Source organism: Rhinolophus sinicus, linkage group LG03 (genome assembly GCF_036562045.2).
Source record: "Rhinolophus sinicus isolate RSC01 linkage group LG03, ASM3656204v1, whole genome shotgun sequence".
NCBI classification, from domain to species: Eukaryota; Metazoa; Chordata; class Mammalia; order Chiroptera; family Rhinolophidae; genus Rhinolophus; species Rhinolophus sinicus.
Window position 1 is genome coordinate 101,194,240 of NC_133753.1, and position 22,887 is coordinate 101,217,126.

At 49.8% G+C, this 22,887-nt stretch overlaps 1 protein-coding gene across 10 annotated transcripts in view; it reads left to right on the plus strand.

Annotated features, from left to right (window-relative positions):
• Positions 1-22,887, plus strand: part of CUX1 (cut like homeobox 1) — a 346,923-nt gene that overhangs the window by 245,358 nt on the left and 78,678 nt on the right. For 8 of the 10 annotated variants that reach the window (XM_074328379.1, XM_074328374.1, XM_074328378.1 and 5 more), the window contains exons 9-11: positions 812-860; positions 8,576-8,680; positions 14,604-14,792. In XM_074328379.1, coding sequence (XP_074184480.1) covers positions 812-860; positions 8,576-8,680; positions 14,604-14,792 — 343 coding nt within the window. The remainder of the gene's footprint in view (positions 1-811; positions 861-8,575; positions 8,681-14,603; positions 14,793-22,887) is intronic. The other 2 variants (XM_074328380.1, XM_019752710.2) reach the window with 1 other exon arrangement.

Here is a 22,887-nt window from a genome sequence, read left to right on the forward strand (position 1 = left end):
GGTGCCTGGCTCTACCATTCCATCCCACCCTCCTCGGCTGCGCCACTCCGTCAGCAGGCGATCAGCAGGACCGTCTTACAGAAGTCGGGACAGTGACTTGCCCAGGGGTCTGCTTCTAACCTCCCGTAGGTTTTGACATTAACTCTGCCCTTCTCAATAGGATTCTCAGCGTTCCTCTTTCTCATAAGTTATATGTTGGAATGATATTATTGCCTTCAAATTACTCAAGAAAGTACTTTTAAAACAGAAAATAAGAGGGGGGAAAAGCACCTGGAAACTCCCTCTGTATGAGCAGGCCAGGTGATGACAGTGAACTCAGGTGGGTTATAGAGCAGACGACATTACCCGCCAACCTGCGTTCCCATCCTGCCCGCCACCTTCTCGTGGTTTTCTCGGTCCTGACAAACTTCTACTCATCCTTCAAAACCAGGTCACATGTCACTTGCTCTGAAGCCTTCTCAGATTCCCTCCCCAAGGAGAATTCATGTCTCCCTCCTCTGCTTTCCCAGAGTCCTCTGCTCAGAGCTCTGTCCAGTCTCTTGGCAGGACACTGTGTTTTATCTTTTTATGGCTCTCTCCCTAACGAAAGTGGGAGCCCCTCAAAGGCAGCCGTCCTTCCCCACTCCCATGCAAGCCCCCCTTCTCCTGATGGGCAGTGGTGCCCCTCACCCATCTGTGTGGCCCCTCTCCCCCAACGCTGGGAACTCTGCCCGGCCTGTGTGCCTGTGGGTCATTCTGCCCAGTGCAGAACCATGGGCACCCCTGAGCCTGCCTTGATGCTGACTAATGTGCACTCTCTCTCACCTCCTAGGGCCGACGAAATTGAAATGATCATGACGGACCTTGAAAGAGCAAACCAGGTAAGATGTTTGATGGCTTCAGGCATAAAATCGCAATAGCGTAGCCATTTCTGCCTTCTTGGAAGATGCTTCTCTCTAAGTTAGAAGGCCAGTTATTCTCGTATTTTTTTATGTACAACTATCGATGTTGACACTTTTCCTTATATCATGAGAAATACACAAAAGGTCACAGACATTATTTCCTCAGCAGAGTCTTTGATGTGGTCCCAGATATCCCCTGGTGAACATCCACTGCAAAGGGACGACTTCTCATTCCATCTCTCAAACACCTGCCTCTGTTCGCATGGCAGCCATTATGCTGTAGAGTTTATACTGACAAGTTACACTGTAGAAAAGTGTTTATCACTCCTTTCCTGCTGAGTTGAAGCCACTTGTCTGGAAAGGGCTCCCAGCTGACAGGCCCCTGTTGGCTGGTACTTAGTTGGCACAGATGCCTTGCAGGAAGTACCCAGCACAGTGTCCAGGCACAAAACAGGCAGACAGTGTTGGGTGCCTCTGCATACTTAGCTGCCTGGAAAACCCAGCCACCCTACAGACTGCTTTCCTTCCCCAATGGCTCCGTAGAACAGTAAAACATTTTGCTTCAGCAAATGGTGCTGCTGTTTGGCAAAGGAAGAGGTCTCCCCATTTCTTTTATTTATGGATAGAAGCAGCCAAAGCTGTGGTATTTCTCAGCCCCAGAAAGCCACAGGCTATGGCCGTCCCCTACTCCGTTTTACCGCTGGGCAGCCACAGGCACAGGAAAGCTTAGTGGTGTGCCTCAGTGGTCCAGGCAAGCACAGCTTTATCCCCACAGGCTAAAAGCCCTTCCTAGATTTGTGGTCTCTGCTTCCCTCCCTGCAGGAGTTCTACAGGGCACCTGCTCCTTCACTGGCATTGCAAACCCAGACCCTGGCAAATGCTCGGGAAGGAGTGTCCCTGTCTGTTCTTTGGCCAATAAAATCATCCTATAGTCTGATTGAAATGTGGAAGTCAGTTTATGTGTAAGAATAATCCTTGCGGATATCTGGATTTCTTCTTTCTTTGAGGAAAACTTTGTGGGTTCCGTGTTGCATACCCAGACTCACGACTGAGGATCCTGGGCCCGGTCCATAGAAGGTGCTCAGTAGGGATGCATGGAATGAAGACCTGAGATAACTCATTACATATTAGTTATCCTGGTAATAGGAAGAAGAGCTGTCAATTCTTGAGTAACTGATTTTGTGCCTGCCTCTGTTCTAAGCACTTCAATGAACAGAGTCACTTAAACCACACTGCAGGCCACTGAGGTCGGTGCTATTTGGATTCCCAGTTTACAGATGAGGAAACTGAGGTCAGCGGCTAGTCGGTTGCAGAGCCAGGACTGGAGCCTGTGCTCTTCACCAGCACCGTGGGGACGACACTGCAGAACAAAGGGCCCCTGCACCTCTTTCTCAAACTGCCTCATTTCCCAAGTGCCGCGTCCACACGGCTCCTTGCTAAGCAGCGCTGCTTCATTTCACAGAGGAGCTTAAGCACTTACTTACCCTTCACGTGATAAACTAATTTACTTTGGTCCCTTTGTTTTCACTCAGTTAGTACTGCTCAACTTTGCAGAGACCTGAACTCAGCAATAGTTACTGGAAGGAGGGGTTAACTTTCTCTGTCACACAATTGCGTTTGCAATTCTCACATTTTCACCCTCCCCCAAGCCAATCGTGGGGGGGTACCTCCCCTTTTGATGGCACTTTGGGGTAAGTTCTGGTTTGTTAGGCAGATAACCTTATTCTGTGAATATCAAGTGTACTGGCTCAGGGGCAGCTCCCAGGTACTGAGAAGTCTGGCAGAGTTGATGTATTTCTCAAAGGGCTGAAAGCCACTTGGGTGAATCTCTCCTAGGAGACACCAGGCAGGACCATAGAGGAAGGTGCCACCTTCAAAGTGACAACTCGATTCAGGTCCCAGCTTGGTATTTCCTGGCTGTGTGGCCTTGGGCGAGTCTCTTAACTACTTATATTGCTCTTTTTTAAAAGAAAAGAGAAAAAAAATGATAAGCTTTGAGGACATTATGCTCAGAGAAATAAGCCAGTCACAAAAGGACAAACACTGTATGACTCCACCTATATGAGGTCCCTAGAGTAGACACAGAGACAGAGAGTAGGATGGTGGGTGCCCGGGGCCGGGTGCACGGGGCGGGGAGTTGTTTAATGGGGACAGAGTTTCAGGTGGGGAAGATGGAAAAGTGGAGATGGATTGCACAACAATGTAAATATGCTTAATACTGCTGAACTATACGCTTAAAGATGGTCATGATGGTAAACTTTCTTACATGTATTTTACCATAATTACTTTTTTCTTTTAATTTTTTAAATGAGAAAGGGAGGGAGGGAATGATAACTAGTACTTCCTTTGCAAGATTGTTTTGAGATTTAGAGGTGAAATGCCTGGCTAAGAAGTAGGTGCTTCCATAAGTGTTCATTGTAGAGTTGCTAAAGAAGCACAGATTTGGTGGAAGAATTATGAACTCCTGCCCGAGGGAATGTCAGCATGGTGGGGGTGGGGAGAGGCCTCAGAGAGTTCTGACCAAATGACTCAGGGTGAGTTAATAGCCTGATGCGGCTGCCAAAAGAAATTAATGCAACCTCAGGCTGTGTTAATGAACATAGTTTCTAGATCGAAGGAGGTGGTGATTCTGTAATAATTAGTCCATCCCCGGAGAATTAGAATTTATCTTGGAACCCACACTAAGGAAAGTGGGTACCTAGAGTGCATTCAGAGTCCCCTCCACGGCCAGGACATGGCCTAACACTAACACAAGATACCAGGAGGTTTGGGGGCATTCCTAATCTTTGGAGAGCAGGAAAAGAAGGCAGAGGGATTTGACCAAGCACCAGACGAATAATTTCAGGAACATGGGATGTTAAAAGATTACTAAGGAGAAGGCCTAGGGTGGGGACGTCATGAATTCTATCCTTACAGTTCCCCAGGACTGGCCAGGGGCAGGAGTCGGGCCTTCTCATGGCCAAACGTGGAGGCTGGTGGGAGGGAAGCTTGCTCTCACTTCTGGCTCTGGAGGTGCCCAGAGCTGCCACCGACGGGAGTGAGCTCCCTGGCACCAGAGCTGTGCAGGCAGATGCAGGCCACCCACTAAGGGTATGAGACGGGGTAAGACACAGAGTGAATGGAAAGAGGAACTGAACTGGGTGACTCAGCGGGTAGACTGGACGACCCAACAGGGAGAACAACTCCCAGGTGGACATGAGGGCGATGGTGTTCCAGGCAGATGCAGAGGGACCTGGGGGACAGCGGGGCGCCAGGCCATTCTGTAAAGCTGGAACCAGGGGGTGCAGGGAGGGCGAGTGGGCCCATAGCAGGGGATCCAGCCAGGTGTGTGGAAGACCTCGTCCTGAGAACAGTGGAGAACCGTGGCGGGAGTGAGACCTCCGAGTTCAGTTCTAGAAGGATCCTCTGGCTAAACATTGGAGAACGAATGGAAGTGGAGAGACCAGAAGCCAGGAGAGCCGTGAGCAGCTGTTGTGATCTATCGGGGCAAGGATGGCGCGGGCCTGAAATGAGGCCGCCCCAGTGCAGAGGAGGCAGAGGAGGGCTGGGCAGCAGGACGTGTACAGGGAGCCGCCCTGCGGCGCGGGCACAGCCAGGCATCTGCTTCAGCCGCCTTTCCCATCAGGGGAAATCCCCAGGGGGAGCAATTTACTAGTTCACTGGCATGTAACATTATTTTTGCGCTAGGTGTATAGTCAAAATGTTCTACCGAGACCTGAAGCTCTGTTTTATCGCTAAAGCACTTGTGTTTCTCTTGTGGAGAAGTGGAAGGGCCGTCCGAGACCGACCGTCGGTTAAGTCCGGTCTTACTTACACCTGCTTGTTAAACTTCAAGGCACTTGCGTTAATATTCACCGTCTTAATTGGTGACAGTAAAGTTTCAGAACTTTTGAGACTTCATGGGAAATAAGAAACCACAACTGTGTGCTCCACAACCACATGAAACCCTGTCTGTGGCTCCGTAGCTCAGTCAGCGTCTCTGGCTGCGCCCTCCGTCAGAGCTGCTCTGATTTGAGCCGCAAGGGCACAAAGCCAGAGCAGGGGCAAGAGTGCCTCCTCCTGCTGACCTGCCTGATTCTGAGGAGGAGACGGCCCTAGCAGAAGACCCTTCAGGTTGACGTTAAGTTGGAAACCACAGTTTATCTTCATCGAGGAGAAGGAGCCAAGAGTGGAGAAAAATGCACAGGGCAAAAAGAGCTCAGAGCAAGGCGTGGCCTTTCCTTTGACCAAGGTGTCTGTGTTCTGATGGGGAAGGATGGCTGGGTTTGAATCTCACGTCTCCCATTTCCCACCCATGAGCAAATCCTCAGTCTCCCAGTGCCTGTTTCCTCATCTGTAGACTGAGGGTAATAATTCACACCTCTGAGAGCCCCCATTCATCCAGCAGAGGTTTGTGAGCAGCTCCCGCTGGATTGTGGCCCATCCACGTGGGCACTCATAGGTGCTGAGGGGGTGCTGGTTTCACCTGAGGCTCCTTGCCACTAGGCGAGCCATGTCCATGCCTCTGGTCACCCCGTGGGTCCCCTGCGATCCTTGGTTTCAGCATGTAATAAATTGGGCTCCCAGGTCAGGCGGACCGGCGAGGACTAGAGAGCCCCTGCAGCCACCCGTTGTGGGGGGAGAAGCATGACTCAGGCTGACAAGCACCATTTATATGGGTGGCCTTCATGTAGTTCTAGCTTTCAACCTGGCTGACCTGAGAAAGAAATCCCAACTGATAGGTGTTGAATCCCCAGAAACACAGGCAGCAGATCTAAACGGGGAGTTTGGTTGCCAGCAAGGGCCAGCGTGGGACACATGGCAGTATGTTTCTTGGTAGAGCTTTCTGACCTCCCTCCTGCAGAATCACTGAAGTGGGCTTACCTTCGGGTTCTAGCTCCTTCTTTGCTTTCCCTGTGCTTCCCACATTTACCCGCCCTTCTCAGAAAAGTACAAAAGTAAGCAGCCACCAGCTAGGGAAATCTCCCAGGAGTGCAGCTCAGGCTTGGCAAAGCACTGCTCTCATCACGGGGTGGCCAGTGAGTCACACCGGAGCTGCCACCCGCTGCCTGCCAGACCCATGGCCCTAGTCGCCAGGCTCTGCTTCTGGAGGGTCAGGGAGGGGGAAGGGACCCCGTCCATGGAAACAAAATTGAGTGTGTTATAGCAGCCACATTTCTGTGTCTGGGGTTCCAGATCAGAAAGCAGCACCAAAGCTTTCCACCTTCCCCAACTGATGCCTGTTCTAGAAACATGGCTTTATCTGGGTGGACTGTGGTCATCAGGAAGATGGAGACCCTGGGAACAAGTGAAACTGTGGCACTGACCCAGCACAGCACCCCTTGCTTCCTGCCTCAGCTGCCAAAGATGAGGCTAAAGTTGTAACTACAGAATCTCTTTCAGCCACTCTCAGGGTTGTTTTTATTTTGAATTGTTCAGCTTTGTCCTTGTTTAGCTACACAAACCACCTCAATTCATTTTGTACACCTCAACTCTGGGTATAAATCCTAAATAAGTCATAGAAGTCCTACTAAACAATCACAAAGTTGCACTAGAGTAACCCAAGTCAAGCCAAATGTGATAAAAGGCTGACCACCACCAATAGGCCACAGAGCTACTCTGTACATGAATTTGGAAACTAAAAAAAGTATAGAAACTCTGGAGAAATTATGCTGTTAAGGATGAAATCATTAACAGCTAGATCCCTTATTCAGTGAACCATTGGCCTTCGAGGAGACACGCTCGGCTGCAAACAGCTAAATGCCCGCATGAGATCCTGGTCGTGAAGCCACTGCCAGGCCTGGCCAAGCCCCCTGGTTCCAGAGCACTTCGCAGAGGGGCGGGCAGTGACGCTGTGCCCTGGCTGCTCCCAGAACAGCTCCCCACCAGGCTAAGAAATGTTTTTCCTGGTCAAAGGGACTAGAACGATGTCAGAATGCACCCTGTTCCTGGCAAAGTCATGGACATATTATGCCCAAGGGTTTAGCTGACTAGAAAGCAAAGAGCAAACGTCTCAGTAATTTGACATGTTTATCAGAAAAATGTGGAGTGGCACATCTGAAAATAAAGTGGGGGACATCTTTTTTACTCAAGAGGAGACTTTCCTGCAGTTAGCGTGAACCAGAAATCACCCCTGCATCTTGGCTACACCATTCACATCGCTGCCTTTCCTGGCGGCTGCTTCCAGATTCTGTTAGGAGCAGAGAGGGTGGGAGGTGGCTGCTTGAGCACAGACAGGCCTGGCCAGGAGCCGTGCGAGTTAGATTGAGTGCAATTCCAAGAGCTCTGGAGAAGCCGGCCAGGCAGCCACCACCACCACCCTGGGCAGAAGTAACTGCTCTTAGAAATACCCTCATTTGTCTTTATGCAGAGCAGATAGGTTCATGCTGCTGTCACATCATCTCTTATGGCTGCCAAACCCTTCCTTCATACAGCTAGATTGATCAGTGAGTACTGGGGCAGGCTCACTTCCTGTTTCTCTTTTTCAATCTTTCTTAGCAATTAGTAGACACATGACATCACAGCACAAAATGAGGAAATACATGAAATAGCCCTGCTTAGCCAGGCTTCTCATTAATCTTTTCTATTAGCAGAATGTAAGTCTGGTAGAAAGAATAAGCACAATTCCTCTCAGTCCTCATGCCCAGTGTGAATTAGCTACTGTTTCTCACCGATTCTAGAGTTTCGTCTCAGTTGTAATTGTAAAATCAGGGCAAGCCCATTAATAAAACATTTCTGAATGAGCTCTGTGTACAGGGCACGTGGCAGATGTTAATCCTTGCGAGGCCCCTGAGAGGAAGGCGATGTTCCCATTTTAGAGATGGGAAGATGCAAGCTTAGTGAACTCAATTAAGTAACTTGCCCTGGTCCCTGTGTCCCCAAATGCCCAACTGCTGCCCACTGTACCATGGTGCCCTCTCTGGTGGGGGGCACGAGAGTGACGCATTCTCGCTGTCCAGTGGCAAATCCTGATTTGCTATCCGATGGCGTTGGTTTCCTTGGCCCGGAGTTACATGCAGATGATGGAGACACCCACTCATTTCTCTTCAGGCCTTCTTCCTGCAGTGAGCTCCATTCCTCCCTGTCCCTCAGTGGGCCGGGGCCACCCTCCCGCCTCTGGCGTGAGATCGGCTGCTAGGCTGGAATGCCAGCATCGGCATTAGAAAACTTTGTCGGGTGAAGGGTTAAATATGTTGAAATAAGCCTGGCCCTCACAAAAGAAGTGGCATTTACACCCTGTACATTTATGGAAATACTTGCCGAAGGAAAACAACCACAACATTGTGTCTGTGTTTAGGAAGAGAATGGCCAGAGTGTCTTTAATTCACTGTTTACCCGTGAGAATTACTCCCAGGAGTAATCCTGCAATAAAATCTTCGTGGTCTATGAGAATAGAAAGAAATTGAATCAAAAGACTCTATTTCCACTTGTATTTATTCAGTCTGGGAAATTCAGTGGGCTGGAGCGTTACTATCAGCAGGGGATTCCTTGCTCCTAGCGTTAAATTACTGTCATAATCGCTCAATTATTTCTTCCTTGTACTGTTTAAAATAAAAATCCATCACATTCTATGTTTTTTTCTAGCATTTATTAGGTTGAGTGTTTAGGAAAATCAATTATAGTCAGTCAGGCATGAATTGATGAATGTTCTTGTAATAATTGTCAGTTGTTAAACTGAATGTACTTTCTCTTCTCACCCTTTTCATTTCCTTCAGAGGGCAGAGGTGGCTCAGAGAGAGGCGGAGACCTTAAGGGAGCAGCTCTCGTCAGCCAACCACTCTCTCCAGCTGGCCTCGCAGATCCAGAAGGCGCCGGACGTGGTGCGTAGCTCGGCCCTGTGTGGACTGTCCACCTGGCGTCTGTACCTCTGTGCTACAGCTGCTTTCTTCTTCTGCTTGTAAACGTCCCTGTGGGCAATAATATCTTAAACAAGACTGCTATCTTGGAGGGGACTGCTTTTAACAATTTGAGGATGGAATTTGTCAGGGTCACAGGAAGAGTTTTGCCAATTATGCACCAATGCTGTGTTCTGTGGTCAGTGACGTCCGCCCATCGTGGAGGTGGAGACAAATCCCATCACTAAAGCGAGCGTCTTCAGGGCTAGGCTTGTGGGGTAGCGGCTGGGGGATGGGTGGAGATCTGAAACTGGCTCTTTGCCAAAATTATGCAGCAAAATTGGAAGTTTGGTCTTCTGAGTGTCTTTCCAGAGTGAGAAAGAATTGGTGATGAGCTGGGAGGGCCACATAACAGGCGGCTCCAAGTCTGTGGTCGCCACAATCTCACCTGAAGTGTGTTCAAGAGGAGTGAGACGTATTCTGGTCCTTTTGCCTCTTGATTTTTTTGAGGATTAGTAAAAATTGCTCTTGGCCGGAACTTTCTCAGCCTGATCGAGGCAGCTTTGAACTATCGGATTCCAGACTCCCCTTCAGTGCTGTGTAGTGATACGGTGTGTAGTTAAGCCACACCCCTCGGCTCAAACCCCAGCTCTGTCATGTGACCTTGGGCAAGCGGCTTGACCTCCCTCAGTCTCAGTTTCATCATCCATAAAAAATGGGTTTCTACAAGGGTTCCAGAAATTATTATGAGCAAAGTGCTTGGAGCAAGCCTGATACATAGTACGTCCTCAGGAAACCTCAGCAGTTACTCTTATTGTGGCTGGCATCGTTACCTCTTACCCAGGAGCCCCAGTTTTGAAGCTCAGCTTCGTCACTAGTTCATTTACACACCTCAGGTAGTTAGACTTCCTAGGCCTCAGATTTCTCATGTGTAGAGTAAGGAATAGGTGATCCAGAGATCCCTTCATCTCTGACAGCCTTTGGTGAGTGAACCATACTCGTAGGTGTTATTTTATTTTAAAAAGAGTCAGAGAGCCCTTGCTGTGTGCCAGGACCCATGGTGGGCAGACACTGGGAGAGCAAGGAGGACCGAGCCATGCCCTTCCCAGAGAGAGCGCAGTCAAGTCGGGAACATGCTATTGTAATAAGTTCACGTGTAAGTGCGACATGTGTCAGTTTGCCAGCCATTATCCCACCTAACCCATAAGATGGGGTACTGCTATTTCCTTATATAGATGAGAAAACGGAAGCTCCGTGAATGTAAATCCCTTGCCCCAGAGAGTTTGACCAGCGTAGCCAAGCCGAGCCTCGACTGGGGCCCTGTGCCACCTCAAATGGGGCTTCTAAATGATTCCTCAGGAATAAATCTAAAGCCAAGTTTTCGTGTTACGACCCCTTTTGAGAATGGATTTTTGTTTCCTTTCTTTAAATTAACATTAAATAAAACATGATTTAAGTGTCTCGGGAGACAGAGAAAAGTTTTCCATTTAAGGAACCATCACGTCCTTTGTACTTCATGGACTCTGGTGTTAATTTTACCTGAAATGTCCCCTTGGCTCTGTCACCGTCCCCTCATCCAACTGTACCTGGACTGGACCCAGCGCCGTAGCGGGAGGAAGCCCCCCCGGACGCAGTCAGTACCGCTTCTCCCGGCTCTGTGGTCAGTCCTGCTCCTCTGGAGAAAGCCGTCCATCTAACGTGTCTACACAGGGCTCCTGAGCTAAATGCTTTGATTGAAAGGATTTCTGGCACCATCCTGGACTGAAGCAACCAAAGCAGTTCAGCAAGAAATGGGTGTTTTTGCCGGCAGAGTAAGTTGTGGCTCCTCAGGGCGCTTAAACACTTCACCGTCGGTGAAGTGCAGTGTTTACATGGCACAGGTTCAGGCTCCAGGAGCAGCCCTGCCAGGGAGTGAGCACAGGTAACTGGGCCGCAGGCAAATGTCTGTTGGGCTTGGCTGGCAGAACTCAGCAGGGAACAGTAGAGTCCATGGATGTAGCGAAGGCCAAAACCATCTGATGGGTGTCTAACTGGAATTGCCAGTTTGGGAAAGTGAGCCGCCACCCAGAGAGTGCCTGCTCCACGTTCGGGGCCGTGCTAGGGTTTTATGTGGTCACTTCATTCCTGCCTCATGTCACTATGGTCAGGAGAGACAGGTTTTATTACCCTCATTTTACAAGGAAGGGAACTTAGGCTCAGAGGAGTTAAGTGATTTGCCCAAAGTCACACAGCTAGAAAATTATCAAATGGGCATTTAATCCTAAATTTTCCCTACTCCAAAGTCTACTCTTTTCCCCACATCCAGCTAACCCCACCTTCATGTGCGTTAAATGGGACAGAATATATGCAGGCCCTTTGTCAGGTATTTACAGACAAATATTATTAGTTCAGGGCTCTGGTGCACCACGCCAGGCCACCTTCTTGAACCTAAACAAGCCATAATATTCGAAAACACACCTGTCTGTCTCGCAGGTGCATCTATCTAGTGCACACACCAGATAGATCTGGCCTATTTTGACCACTTGGTGTTGGCAGGAATAGAGGGGGCCATGAGAGAAGGAAGGAAAGCTGAGGTTCCCATTCCTCCTCTTTCCCCCGCTGGAGTAAATAACAGTAAGATTAGCCTTGACTTCAAGTATGTGTCTCGGCTGGGCTAGGTGCACCATCATTTCACAGTTAGGTTTTCCTCATATTGAGTATTGCTTCTGCATCTCATTTATATTTAATATGAAAGTAGCTGCAGGATAAAAGAGATCGTCATCTAGCTTACTTCAGCCTCGGTGTTCTAGTCCCTGTGGGAGGGCTCACTAAACAGTTACGCAACTTGTGATATTTCACGCAAGCAGGTTGGGAGAGGGGAGGCAAACGGTTCAAAGGGACAAAACTTAATGGGCTACTTGCTCAGGAACTTGTTTTTACATTCGTTTCTCCCTTTGGAAAAACACCTCTGTTACTGTCATCTTAAGCCCTGCCCTTTTTTTTTTTTTTTTTTTTTTTTTTGTGTTTTTAGACACTACAAATCATTCCCAATATCCTCTCCTGGCTGTGAAGCCATCAGGGTCCTGACCCCAAACCCCATCAGAATCACCAGGGAGTCCTGGGCCCTACTCCAGAACCCTGAACCACAGTCTCCAGAGTGGGGCCTGGGACCCATATACTTGCTAAAGCCCAAGTGATTTAGGCGCCGCTGAGCTGAGGCCTAGACAGACGGGAAGGAGCCCGTGGTCCCGGCCCTCGGGCTCCAGGGATGCCTCACCCCAGCAATGATCTCACCAGCATCTGAGCCGCCTGACGCCGCCCTCCCTGCAGCTGGAACAGCTACCCCTCCTCTCAGCACCTGTTCCCTCGTACAACTTCCTTCCATCGCGCACTCAGACCGAGAGCCCCCGCCATTATCACCCAGGCGCACGCCTCTCCCTCCACCCACAGCCCGTTGGTCATTTCTGGGGCCCACTAAGCAAAACTTCCTTAGTTTTCCATGTGTCTTCATGATGGGACAACCAGGATGCCCTTGTGTGACGGGAGTGAGCCACATTTGGGCTTCGAGTAGGGTGGTCTTTTCTGTCTTACTTCCAAGGCCTTGGGGTATATTACATCGTCTCACCTACTTTGCAAGACATGAGTGATTTCTGCTATGTTGTGGATGAGAAATCTGTGGCCCAGGTTCCTGAGTTAGTTAATGTGCTCAAGGTCGCACAGTCAGCTTGTGGCCAGACCACACTGGGCCCCAGGTGTGGAGCCGACGGCCCTCTGGGTCTGCCTACCCCCAGGTCCCCATCCTTGGCCCAGGGTCAGCACTACAAGCTGCCATTATATATATTATTAGAACCACTTGTCCCTCGTCTCGTAAGTTGCACTTGCCTGTTGAAAACACCCGATTACTTTTTGGCTTGTTTTATAGACTCTTTCCCTAAGAGCACTTGGAACAGTTTCTATGGCTGGCATGCCACAGATTGGACAATCGGTAAATAAGTTAAATTAGGTAACATGGCTCAATCTGTATCCACCATGAGATTGGCCTGCCTGGATATCACTGCCCTGGAGTCCCCTCGCTGCTCCCCCAAGCCGGCCGCCACACGTCCTGAGCGTTCACTAGCAGGCACCGACATACCCCCTCCTTTGAGCTGGCCTCTCAGCATCGGGCCCTGCTCCTTGCCCTTTCCAACCCGTGTCCCCACCCTGAAATGGAGCCCCTCTTCCTTCTGACGAGATCCACTAGCCGTCTTCCACTGTGCCCCCCTCAGGGCTCACCTCCACGTGCTTCTCTCGCTCTTCTCTTAGGCGCTGACCCACTGCCACTGCTGGAGGACTTGTCTTTGGCCCTCTGACCTTGGTCCAGCCGGTGGTGTCTAGGGTGGTGCTTCCCAAACTCTCTGTGGAGAAGGACAGTTCTGTTTTGATTTTCAAATTTCCAATCAGTCACAGACTGATAGTTTTATAAAATGCAATAAAAACGTCCCAGCAATGTCAAACTGCTATAAACATTTCTAAACACTTACCCTCAATTTCTGTGCTTGTGTCACTGTGTACCGGCAACGATTTGTGAATTGGCCGCAGTCTGGGGAGCACACTCTGAACGGAACTGGTCCGGACAGCATGTACCTTTTAAATAAGCTGGCGGGAAGATGCTCACTGGGGCCCCAGGGCCATGAGCAGATTCGCCAGAAGTCAGGAGAAATGTAAATCTTATTTTACGATATTACACAAATCACAGAAACAGGAAGGAGTCACTTCTTTGCACACAAAACTTCACATACTTTAATGGTAAAGGCCTTAATTTCCTAGGAGAGAGATGTGAAAAATTATTTCCTTGGGTGACTAGCTGTCCCCAAATGTGAAAACCCCATGACAAGCACACCGTGCATGGAATGGTATGGATGCCCCTGCCAACGAGGGCTGCGAATGGCAGCAAGGGTGGTGGCATTCTGCACTGTGGTGTGAGCTGGCCCAGGTCTCTGCTGTCACAGAGACCATGCCGTCCCAGTTGGTCACACCCAGAAGTGCATCCATCCACCCCACAGAAAATCTTCCACAATCATTCAGTAGCCTTGTTACTTTAAAAACTGGAAAACAATACTGTTTTAGTCCTTGAGAAGTAGAATTATGAATTTTACTTTTTTTTTTTACACCTTTTCCCTCTTGCCTATTTTCCACAATGAGCAAATCGGGGAGTGGTAAGTTTTTAGAACATGAATCATCATCAGAATTTCTAAGCAAAGGAGCCACAAATGTGCGTCTTCCGCATCTTTTAACTGTTTAAAATGCTGACTCTGAAAATCAAACAGTCGTCAAACAGTATCTCGGTATCTAGATAGCTTAGTAATGAACCAAAAGGACATTGAAGCCAGCTAGTGGGAGAAGATCTGAACACTTTGGAACATTCCAGAGCCTTCTCATTTGCCATTCCCCTGGCTGGAGCACTCATCCCCCAGCCACCAGCAAGGCTCTTTCTGTCGCCTTTTTCAGATTTTTGCTCAAATATCACCATCTCAACTCTGACCCATGTCCCCTCCCTGCTTCAGCTTTTCTGTGGCACTTATCACCACCCAACACACTTCATGCCACTAAAAAGTGCATTTAATGGGTCTCACGCATCCCATTGACTGAAAGCCCTATGCAGAGAGGGACTTCCACCCTTTTGTCCCCTGCTCCATGCCTGGTACATGGTGGGTACTCGTAAATGCTTGTCGAATGGACAAATTGCTATGGCAGCTCGCTGGGCAGATGGAAAAGCGGTGTGGGGAGGGCAGTCACAGGTCCAATCCCGGCAGAAGCAGGAAGTAATGTCTACGGCGAGGCTCATGTCCACATCCTCCCATCTGCCTGCTTTGCCATGGTTGCCAGCGCCACTAACGCCGAGCGCCTGCCCAGAGCCGTGCAGCTTTGTCATTTCCTTTCTCTTTCCCAGGAGCAGGCTATCGAGGTGCTGACCCGCTCCAGCCTGGAAGCTGAGTTGGCCGCCAAAGAGCGGGAGATCGCCCAGCTACTGGAGGACGTGCAGAGACTCCAGGCCAGCCTCACCAAGCTGCGGGAGAACTCAGCCAGCCACATCTCCCAGCTCGAGCAGCAGCTCAGTGCCAAGGACAGCACACTCAAAGTAAGGGTGTGGGGGGGCTGGCGGGCGAAGGGGCCTGGATACACGCATGCACACCTCTGCCCTCCTCCCCACTGACACCCTGCCGCTTCTGCCCCCGGTGTCTGAGATGCCCACTGGGGACAGTGGCCATGGCAGGAGGCCTCCTCTTGGAAGCTGCCTTCTTGGCCCTGCCTTGGCCATAGCTCAAGGTGTTCTCATTTCGTGGTCTGCAAAGGTTACGGTTAAAAATCATTCTCCTATAAAAGCAGAAGTGACTGCTTGGGTATTTCTCGGTCTGAGCTCTAATCATCAACAAAAGTTTTTCCCTCCAGTGAGAACAGAATAACAAGGCATGAGGCTCCCCTGGGGACCTCACTCAGAAGTGTGGTTCTTTTTTAGAGGGCATCACATCTGCAGTTGTCAGCAGCTATGGCAGTCTTGAACCTCTTGAAGTAGCTAGCCTCAGAGTCCTGGAGCCCAAGGTGGACTTTGAACCCCTCTGCCAGCTCCTGCCTGGTTGGCACTTCCCTCTTGACCGGCCATCCCTTGCATGCAGCACTTGGTAGAAACCCCCATTCTCAGTGCCCGCCCACCCATGGCACTGCTTCGCCACCTGAGAACCAGGGCCCACAGTGCTGGACCTGGAGATTCTGGGTGCTTCTTGGGTGGGGGTGGAGTGTGTGTCAAGGTGCAGACGTGCCATTAGTCCAGCTCCGCTGGCCTTGCCGGAGTTTTGGAGGAAGCCACCAGCGGGAGGACCCAGCACGCTGAAATTAAGGCTTTCCCTGTGCCTAAATAAAATGAAAGCAAGAGGTACACTGAGGGCACGTCTGCCTTAGCCCTGTGTGCCATGCCCTCAAGCCGCAGGCCATTTGTGTCCCTCACTCCTGTGACGTACCACAGAGGCCCAAAGTTGGGTGTCACTTCAGCGCGGACCTCACACGGCAGGTCTCTTTCCTCCAGCGTGGAGTCCTAGCAGTCCAGCCAAGAGCCAGGTCCTCGTGGTATTTCTCATAATTGGGTACCCCAAATTTAGAACCCAGAATCTTTTTCAGTGTTGTGGTTTTTTTAAATCATACTTTATTTGTGATTGAAGTACTAGTATAATTTGAAGATAGTCCTGGGACCCCCAACTCATAACATGTCAGAGGCAGAAGGGACTCTGCAGCGTATCTTATTTGAAGATGAAGAGACAGGAGAGCGAGGGTGTGGGGCGCCAGCTCCCAGGCCAGAGCTTCCCACATGCTGCTCCCCAGCCTCAGTGATGCCCGCTCGAGCCTCCTTCTGCCCGGCTCAGTGTCCATTTGTGGGGTGCGTGAATGAATGAGGGACCGATCGCCAAGTATAGTCATTGTGTACGAAACAAAGTGGATCGAGATTGGTTATAAAAATGTCAGGACAACCTTTTCTTATATGGAGTAATTCTAGAAAGCAGTTAGGTCCATTTAGATTTTTTTTTCAATTGAGATTTTTCTTCCTAACACATGACCACTTTTCTGACCCAGAACTGAGTTCCCAGCAAGTTTGTCCTCTTGGCAGCTCGCTGGCACTGGGGGCACCCAGTTTTCCCTCTCTGGTTTCATCTTTGCCTCTTTGGGGTGGGTTTCGCCCACTGCCCGGGAAACTGCCGATGCCTGGGCCTCTCTGGGAAGATGGTCTTTGACTTTGGGAAGATGGTTGAGACCTGGTCACATTTGTCATCAACCATGGCATTTCCTTCTCCAGTGTGTGTCTTTTTCTCTTTTCAGCCTGCCCAGTGAGTACCAGTACTCATTTTTTATTTCTACATTAAATCAAATTTTCTCATGTTATAGCCATTTCTGACCCTAGCACTAGCATTATTATTAGATGATTTGCTTTTCTCTCCTTTGTTACAGTTAAAGGGGTTGACTCAAATATATTTTGCATATGACTGCATAAGAGGCAGGCTGTAGACCTTACATTTTTTCATGATAGAGCAATTTCTTCTAAATCAGTTAAGGTTTTAATGTTTGCCTTCACAAAAAATGAAACACAGTTTTCACAAATTAATGTTCTTTATCCATATCTTGGGGGAATTCTTTAATACTGTGCAGTTAATGAAACAATTCAGCAATACTTCTTCCAAAATTATTGCTCCCTTATCTTCATCTGATCTAATAATCAAAACATATCCTCTAGTAACAAGACTTCTCTGATTTTAATTATCTTAACCCCTTGTCGCCAGGAGTGAAGATCTCCCTGATATCGAACCCTCACACAAAAGGCATTAGCCTCCCCCAAGGGAATAAGGTTAATTGAATGAGATACCTTCCCAGGGCTTTTCTCCCCACCTCCACTCACACCCCCCCCTAATGTGTATAATTTATCGTCTCAAGTCTAAACTAAGCAGTGATACAATTATTAGGAAAATATTTTATGAATGAGACCTGTCAAAGTGACAGCCTGATGCTTTTGCAACAGGGGTCTCTGACCCAGCAGTGGTGGCCACTCAGAAGCAGCAAGGAGCTGCACCTGAACTTGCCGGGGGCTCTCCTCCTCCTGCCTCCCCGACCCCCACCCCCAGTCCTTCCCTCTTGGATCAGGTTGTCCAGCTTTGAGGACTCTGGAGCACACATAGGGCTCAAGTTAGGATCGGTGTGAGGGGGCCGCAGCGTCCAGCTGTCGCAGTGTCTTGGAGTTTGGGTGGCTTTGCCATGAGCATTGACAGTGGCTTTGAGACAAATGCTGATGTGCTTAGTGACGGTCACAGATGGGATGCAGAGGCATAACGGGCAGAATCTTGAGATGACCGAGTCTGGAGCTTATGGGGGTTCCCTCCACCAGTACACTCTGGCGGGCGCTCGGTAATGGAATAGATTTGGGGACTAACTGGTCTGCCTTCTCTAGCACCTTGAAACTCTGCATCTCTTTGTGATTGATATTTCTTCTCTTCACTTAAACAATTGATTTGTAATTTTTTTAGGATAAATGGACTGTTGGGTGTTTACCAGTCTTTCTTTCCCTGTGTTCCACTTTGTCAAGCCAAGTTCACCATAAAACTCTCCACATAGAGTGGTGCATCCTCTAACCTTTAAATAGACGTGGAAACAGACTCAGGAGTGGGAGATGTTTCTACCTGTCTAATCTGACAAGCGCTCAAGCACAGTGCCACTCGTAAAGGATAATTCTGTATTTGTAATTAATGAAACAACCCAACTGCCGTTTCAAGGCTGCTATTCTGTTGGAATACTTTAAAACAGAGACAGTATAATTAGGCAGTCACCTGCATTATGCTCACTATAACACAGAAAATAATGCTACCAAAAGCTTCATGTTAAGATGGTATTAAGAAAGGCTAGCTAAAGGAATGCCAGTCTCCACAGGGAGAAATTACATTTATGGGCAGGTGTATTCAAATCACCTGCGGGACTGTCTCCAAACTGCACTGCTTCCCCACCCCCTGCACCCTCACCCCACCTCCTCCGGTGCTGATGGGTCCTCTTGAGCCACTGTGGAGCATGCTGTGTCACTCGGGAGTTTGGGACAGGAAACAAAGACTGACCGCTGCTTCTCTAGAGTCCTCCAGTGCCTTTACTTCTGGACGCTGCCTCTTTAGTTACCTAAGTTCCCGCACCAGGCAGTGTGTTTACCCTGCACCAAGGCTGCCCTCAGTAATGTTTTCACAAGCATCTTAAACGTCTCAGGTATAAAGCTCTAACATCCACGTCCCATGTGACACGGCTGGGCGAGTGGGTGTGATGGTGGTCACTGCCTGTGGAGGGGTGACTGAGGCTAGGAGAGCCCCGGCCTGTGATGTCTTGCCCATGACCATAGAGGAGAGGCCTATGCGTGTCCCTCCACTGTGCCCACTCACCCGCCATCAGGGGACACTGACCCTGGACGGCGTGAGCAAGGTCTGACCTCAGCGTCCCAGTGACAGAGCCCAGGGCCGAGCTTCCCAGGCTTGTCCTCGTCGGGTCTTGAAGGCAGTGTGAGCAGATGTGAGGAGAGGACAGTGAGCCTTCCACAGGGAGGGCAAAGGGCGAGGTGGCCCCACACGAGGGGAGCGTGCAGTGGAGGCAATTCAATGAAACCGGGGGGCCCTGAGCTCCAGGCCTGTAGGTCGGTGTTGGGATTGAGGTAGGAGCTGGATGTCACAAATGGGTTCCTGCACCATCGCTGTAAACCAGTGGGTGTTACTGGAAACGCCTTAGGGAGCTAATTATTTACGGGAATCTATGATGAATCCTCTTGGAAAGACACATGTGCCCCTAGTCACTTGGCGAGTAAATCTAGATGTTTTGCTTGCAGACTGTCCCCAGCTTGTGGCACCCTTAGCTGACCATGACTTGCAATGTCTAGGACCCTCCTGGTCTGTGATGACACCACTACATGAGAAGGAGTTGGCTGCCATCCGTCCATGCCTGGGTCACACCTGGATCACAGCTCATGGAAGTTATCAGTGATCTGTGGCCTGTGACAAGACAGCCATCCAGGGGCTCCTCCTTTTCTGTCCAGAGCCACATTTGTCCCGCCTATAGCAAGCCTTCCAATGCAACCATCACTCTCCCCACAAACCGCTGTCTGGCCTTGGTGGTCTCCTCTTTCTGTCTCGCATTCTTAGCATCCCTGTACCACGTGCCCAGCGCCCACCTGGCCATCCCTGGGCTTCTTCCCCTTGCCCAGCAGCAGGAGCTCCTAGATTTACTTACATGCTGCTCCTACCGAGGAACCGCACAGACCAGAGAGGGTCCCCATTCCAGTGAAAACGAGGTGCACTCTACCTCAAACCCCTGCCCTGGGCGGGGCGACCCAGTCGCACTTGCTCAGCTCTGGCTGGTAGCCCCTCAACCCAGGGCCTGGGTCACACACCAGTGCCTGTGCTGTCAGTCTGGGGACATCTCTGCTAAGAGCCCGGCCGGGCTCATCCTGGAGGAAGAAGGTGGAGCCATCTGCGAACTACGGCACTGTCACCTCTCTCACCTACAGGCTCTTTTGTTGCAAAGAGGTGTGGCTGCCTTGAGCCCTCACTGTGCCACTGGGAGGAGGAGGCCTTCCCAAGGGTCGTGGCATTAGTCTCCCGTGCCAGGCGTCCCTTAAGTTGGCAGCCCTGGAGCACGGAAAGCCTTGTGTGATAACTTGACCAGGACAGATAGCTTTTATGAATGCAGTGCCTGATTTGCTGCACAGCAACATACTTTGCCTTTTAAATTAAATTCCATTATTATTTGAGTCTTAGCCAGGATTTTCAGAACTTCATATAGATAATTCTTCTAGCAATTCAAGAAACATTTGATGAGCACCTACTAAGTTCCTTTAACCACATATATGCTCTGTATTACTAAATGTATGTGACCTGTTATAAAACAGTCATATTTAAGGGGCACTTGCCAGCTGTACTTACTTGCTCATCCTACATTTCTTCACCACTGTCCTTTGAACACCCTCCCCATTTTCCAGGTGAGGAGCAAAAGACCCAACAGGCTAAGCCCTCCCCCCAAGGTCATGCTCAGCCAGGCCAGAACTGGGCTAGCAGCCTCCTCTGACACCTGACTGTTTCTCTCACCTGTCTGTATAAAGCCCGGGTGTTCCTTAGATAAGTACCTTTTCAGGAAGATAACCCAGCTCCCAAATTCTGCATTCCTGTCCTGCCACCAGCATTTAACATCCGGGGTTGCTCCAGGCATCGGTGTTCCTTCTCCGTAGATCTGCCACAGAACAATGGGGACACTGGGAGATGACAATCATAAACGAAGCCCCTGGGTTCAGAACCACAGAATCTCTTCAGAAACAATTTAGTTATATTCACTACCACCCACCAGGGATAAAGTAATAATAACTAGGGTAACAATAATAACCACCATTATGGAGTTCTTTACTGTGTGCCAGCGCCAAGCACTTGATGTGCGTTAGTTCATTTAATCCTCACAGCAGCAATGTACCATGTGCACCATTATCCCCATTTTATAGATGAAGAAACCGAGGCTTAGAGAAGTGAAGTGTTTTGTTCAGGGTCCGCCTGCATCTAAGTGGCAGAGCCAGGCCTTGGCCCCGCCCTGTCGGTCTCAGCACAGGCTTGCAGCAGACACTGGCCTGGCATCAGCACACCAGCCTTTCATTAGGTTGGTGCACAAGTAATTGCAGTTTAAAAGGTTAATAATTGCAAAAACCACAATTACTTGTGGACCAACCTAACACTTCCCCCTAGAACCGCAGCAGGTGGGTGGGGAGGCCTCAGCTCTGCCAAGGTCAGACTGTAGGACTCAGTGATTCTTTTTCTTTCTTTGGGCAGACAGATGGATGCCTCTGCAGCAACTGAGTCAGATAGCATATGGGATGCAGAACCAAGCGTAGAGTCTGGCCCACCCAGTGAGTGTTAGCAAAATCTGAGAAGAGTCTTTTTCCAGTGAGAACAATAGACTGGAGCACCTGTCGCCCTTTCCAGATTGAGTCTTCCAAAGTACTTTCCAGGTACTTTCTGGTCAGAGAGCCAAGCTCAGGATGCTTGATCTTTTTTCCATGTCAAAGGCCAGTGTTCAGCCCCGTGCCGGGAGTGTGGTTTGGGTCATGGCACTCCACGGAGACCCCCGTGAGGACAGGTGCTCTCAGGTCAGGACAAGCTTTGTGAGACGCCCCACCAGTCCTCCATCCAGCTGTCTGCCCAACGAGACAGACACGTCATCAGAGGTTTACAGATGTGGTCTTGGGTTCTTAATTAAGCTGCACCCAGGTAGGTGGCAGAAATTTCAATGGAAGGTGTTTAGTTCTCAGTGAGTACTTGTATCCATCCAAATTACACAGACTCCAGTCCTAAAGCCTTCTGATTGGTCCCGCATTGAGGGCCCCACAAGGCCGACGTCTACACCAGGTCCTTGCCTTGTGTCCCTTAGCTCAAGCCTTTAAGGTAATCGCTGCTGTCCCATTTTACCAGTTTATTGACTTGTTCAAAGTCACCGGGCTTGGAAGGGACAGAGTTGACTCCAGGCTCAGTGCCAAGCCGGGTTCTGAAGTGCATCGTGTTTTCCCTTCTTGCCGCCTTTCTTCCTGTCTTTCTCCTGACTGCTGAACATGACCAAGTTTTATGTGTGTTCACTGTCCAGTGTCAGTGAATTCCTCAGTCTAGAAGGTGTTTTTGTATCCCAGCGGCACTGGATAATCTTTCGTGAGGGAGGGCTGGCACATTAGTGCTTCCTGCTATTCCACTACAGGGAGAAGAATGAACTAATCACTTTTTCATGAGCACCTTCTGAGAATCTTTTGTCGGAAAATGAGTGCATACTACTCCCTGTTTGATTATGGCTGAGAAACCATTATAACACATAATGTTGGCTAGAGGTCTTAAAAAGGAACTAGGGCAGTGCAGTTTACACAATGGAAAACAAAGGCGCGCGTGCACGAAACTGCCAGCAGATGCAATAGGAAAAGATGGGCTAGATGAATTTTGTTTACAAAACACCTGAATTCTTGAAATAGCAGGCGGGGTGGGAGTCAGGCGAATGAGTGTTCAGGCTTATGACCAGATGGCCATCTCCTCCCCGACTCTAGAATGTTCTCAGTTGGCTTCAAACTGTGGTTGTGGTCGTGTGGCTGGTCAACTAGAACCTAAAAGGGCAACTGGAATCCCTGTAGGTGGAAAGGTGCTTTGATTCAACTACCGGATTTGTTCACCGCAGGCTTAGAAACACACTAAATCACCGGGACCCCGCCCCCAGCTGGGTCTCCGTGTTTTATGTTAAGCTGTTTCCCCCCCAGAGCTCCATTTGGGGGACGTCAAAAGCAAATTAGTCCAAAACACCTTCATAGAAGGAAGCACCTCTGCTGTCCGTCCTGTGCCAGAGGTTCTTTCTGGCAAGACTCTGCCCTGCGGATCTCTGCAGAATCAGGCGCTTGAACGCCTAGGGAGCACGCAGGCCGTAACGGAGCACGCTGGAGCATCATCCTGTCTGGGAAACGTGCTGTCACCCCCCTGGGCCCCAGATCCCCAGGCCAGAGCCCCTCACCTTTCCTCTAAAGGGCCATCTAGGGCCAAGGAGTCAGCTGCAGGCGTTCCCGCAGGACTCCCGATGTCGGGGAAACCACTGACCACCCAGCTGAATGGGCCTCCGCTCCTAAGATCTCCACATCTGGGGATCCAGAAGTACAAATGCTTTTTTCT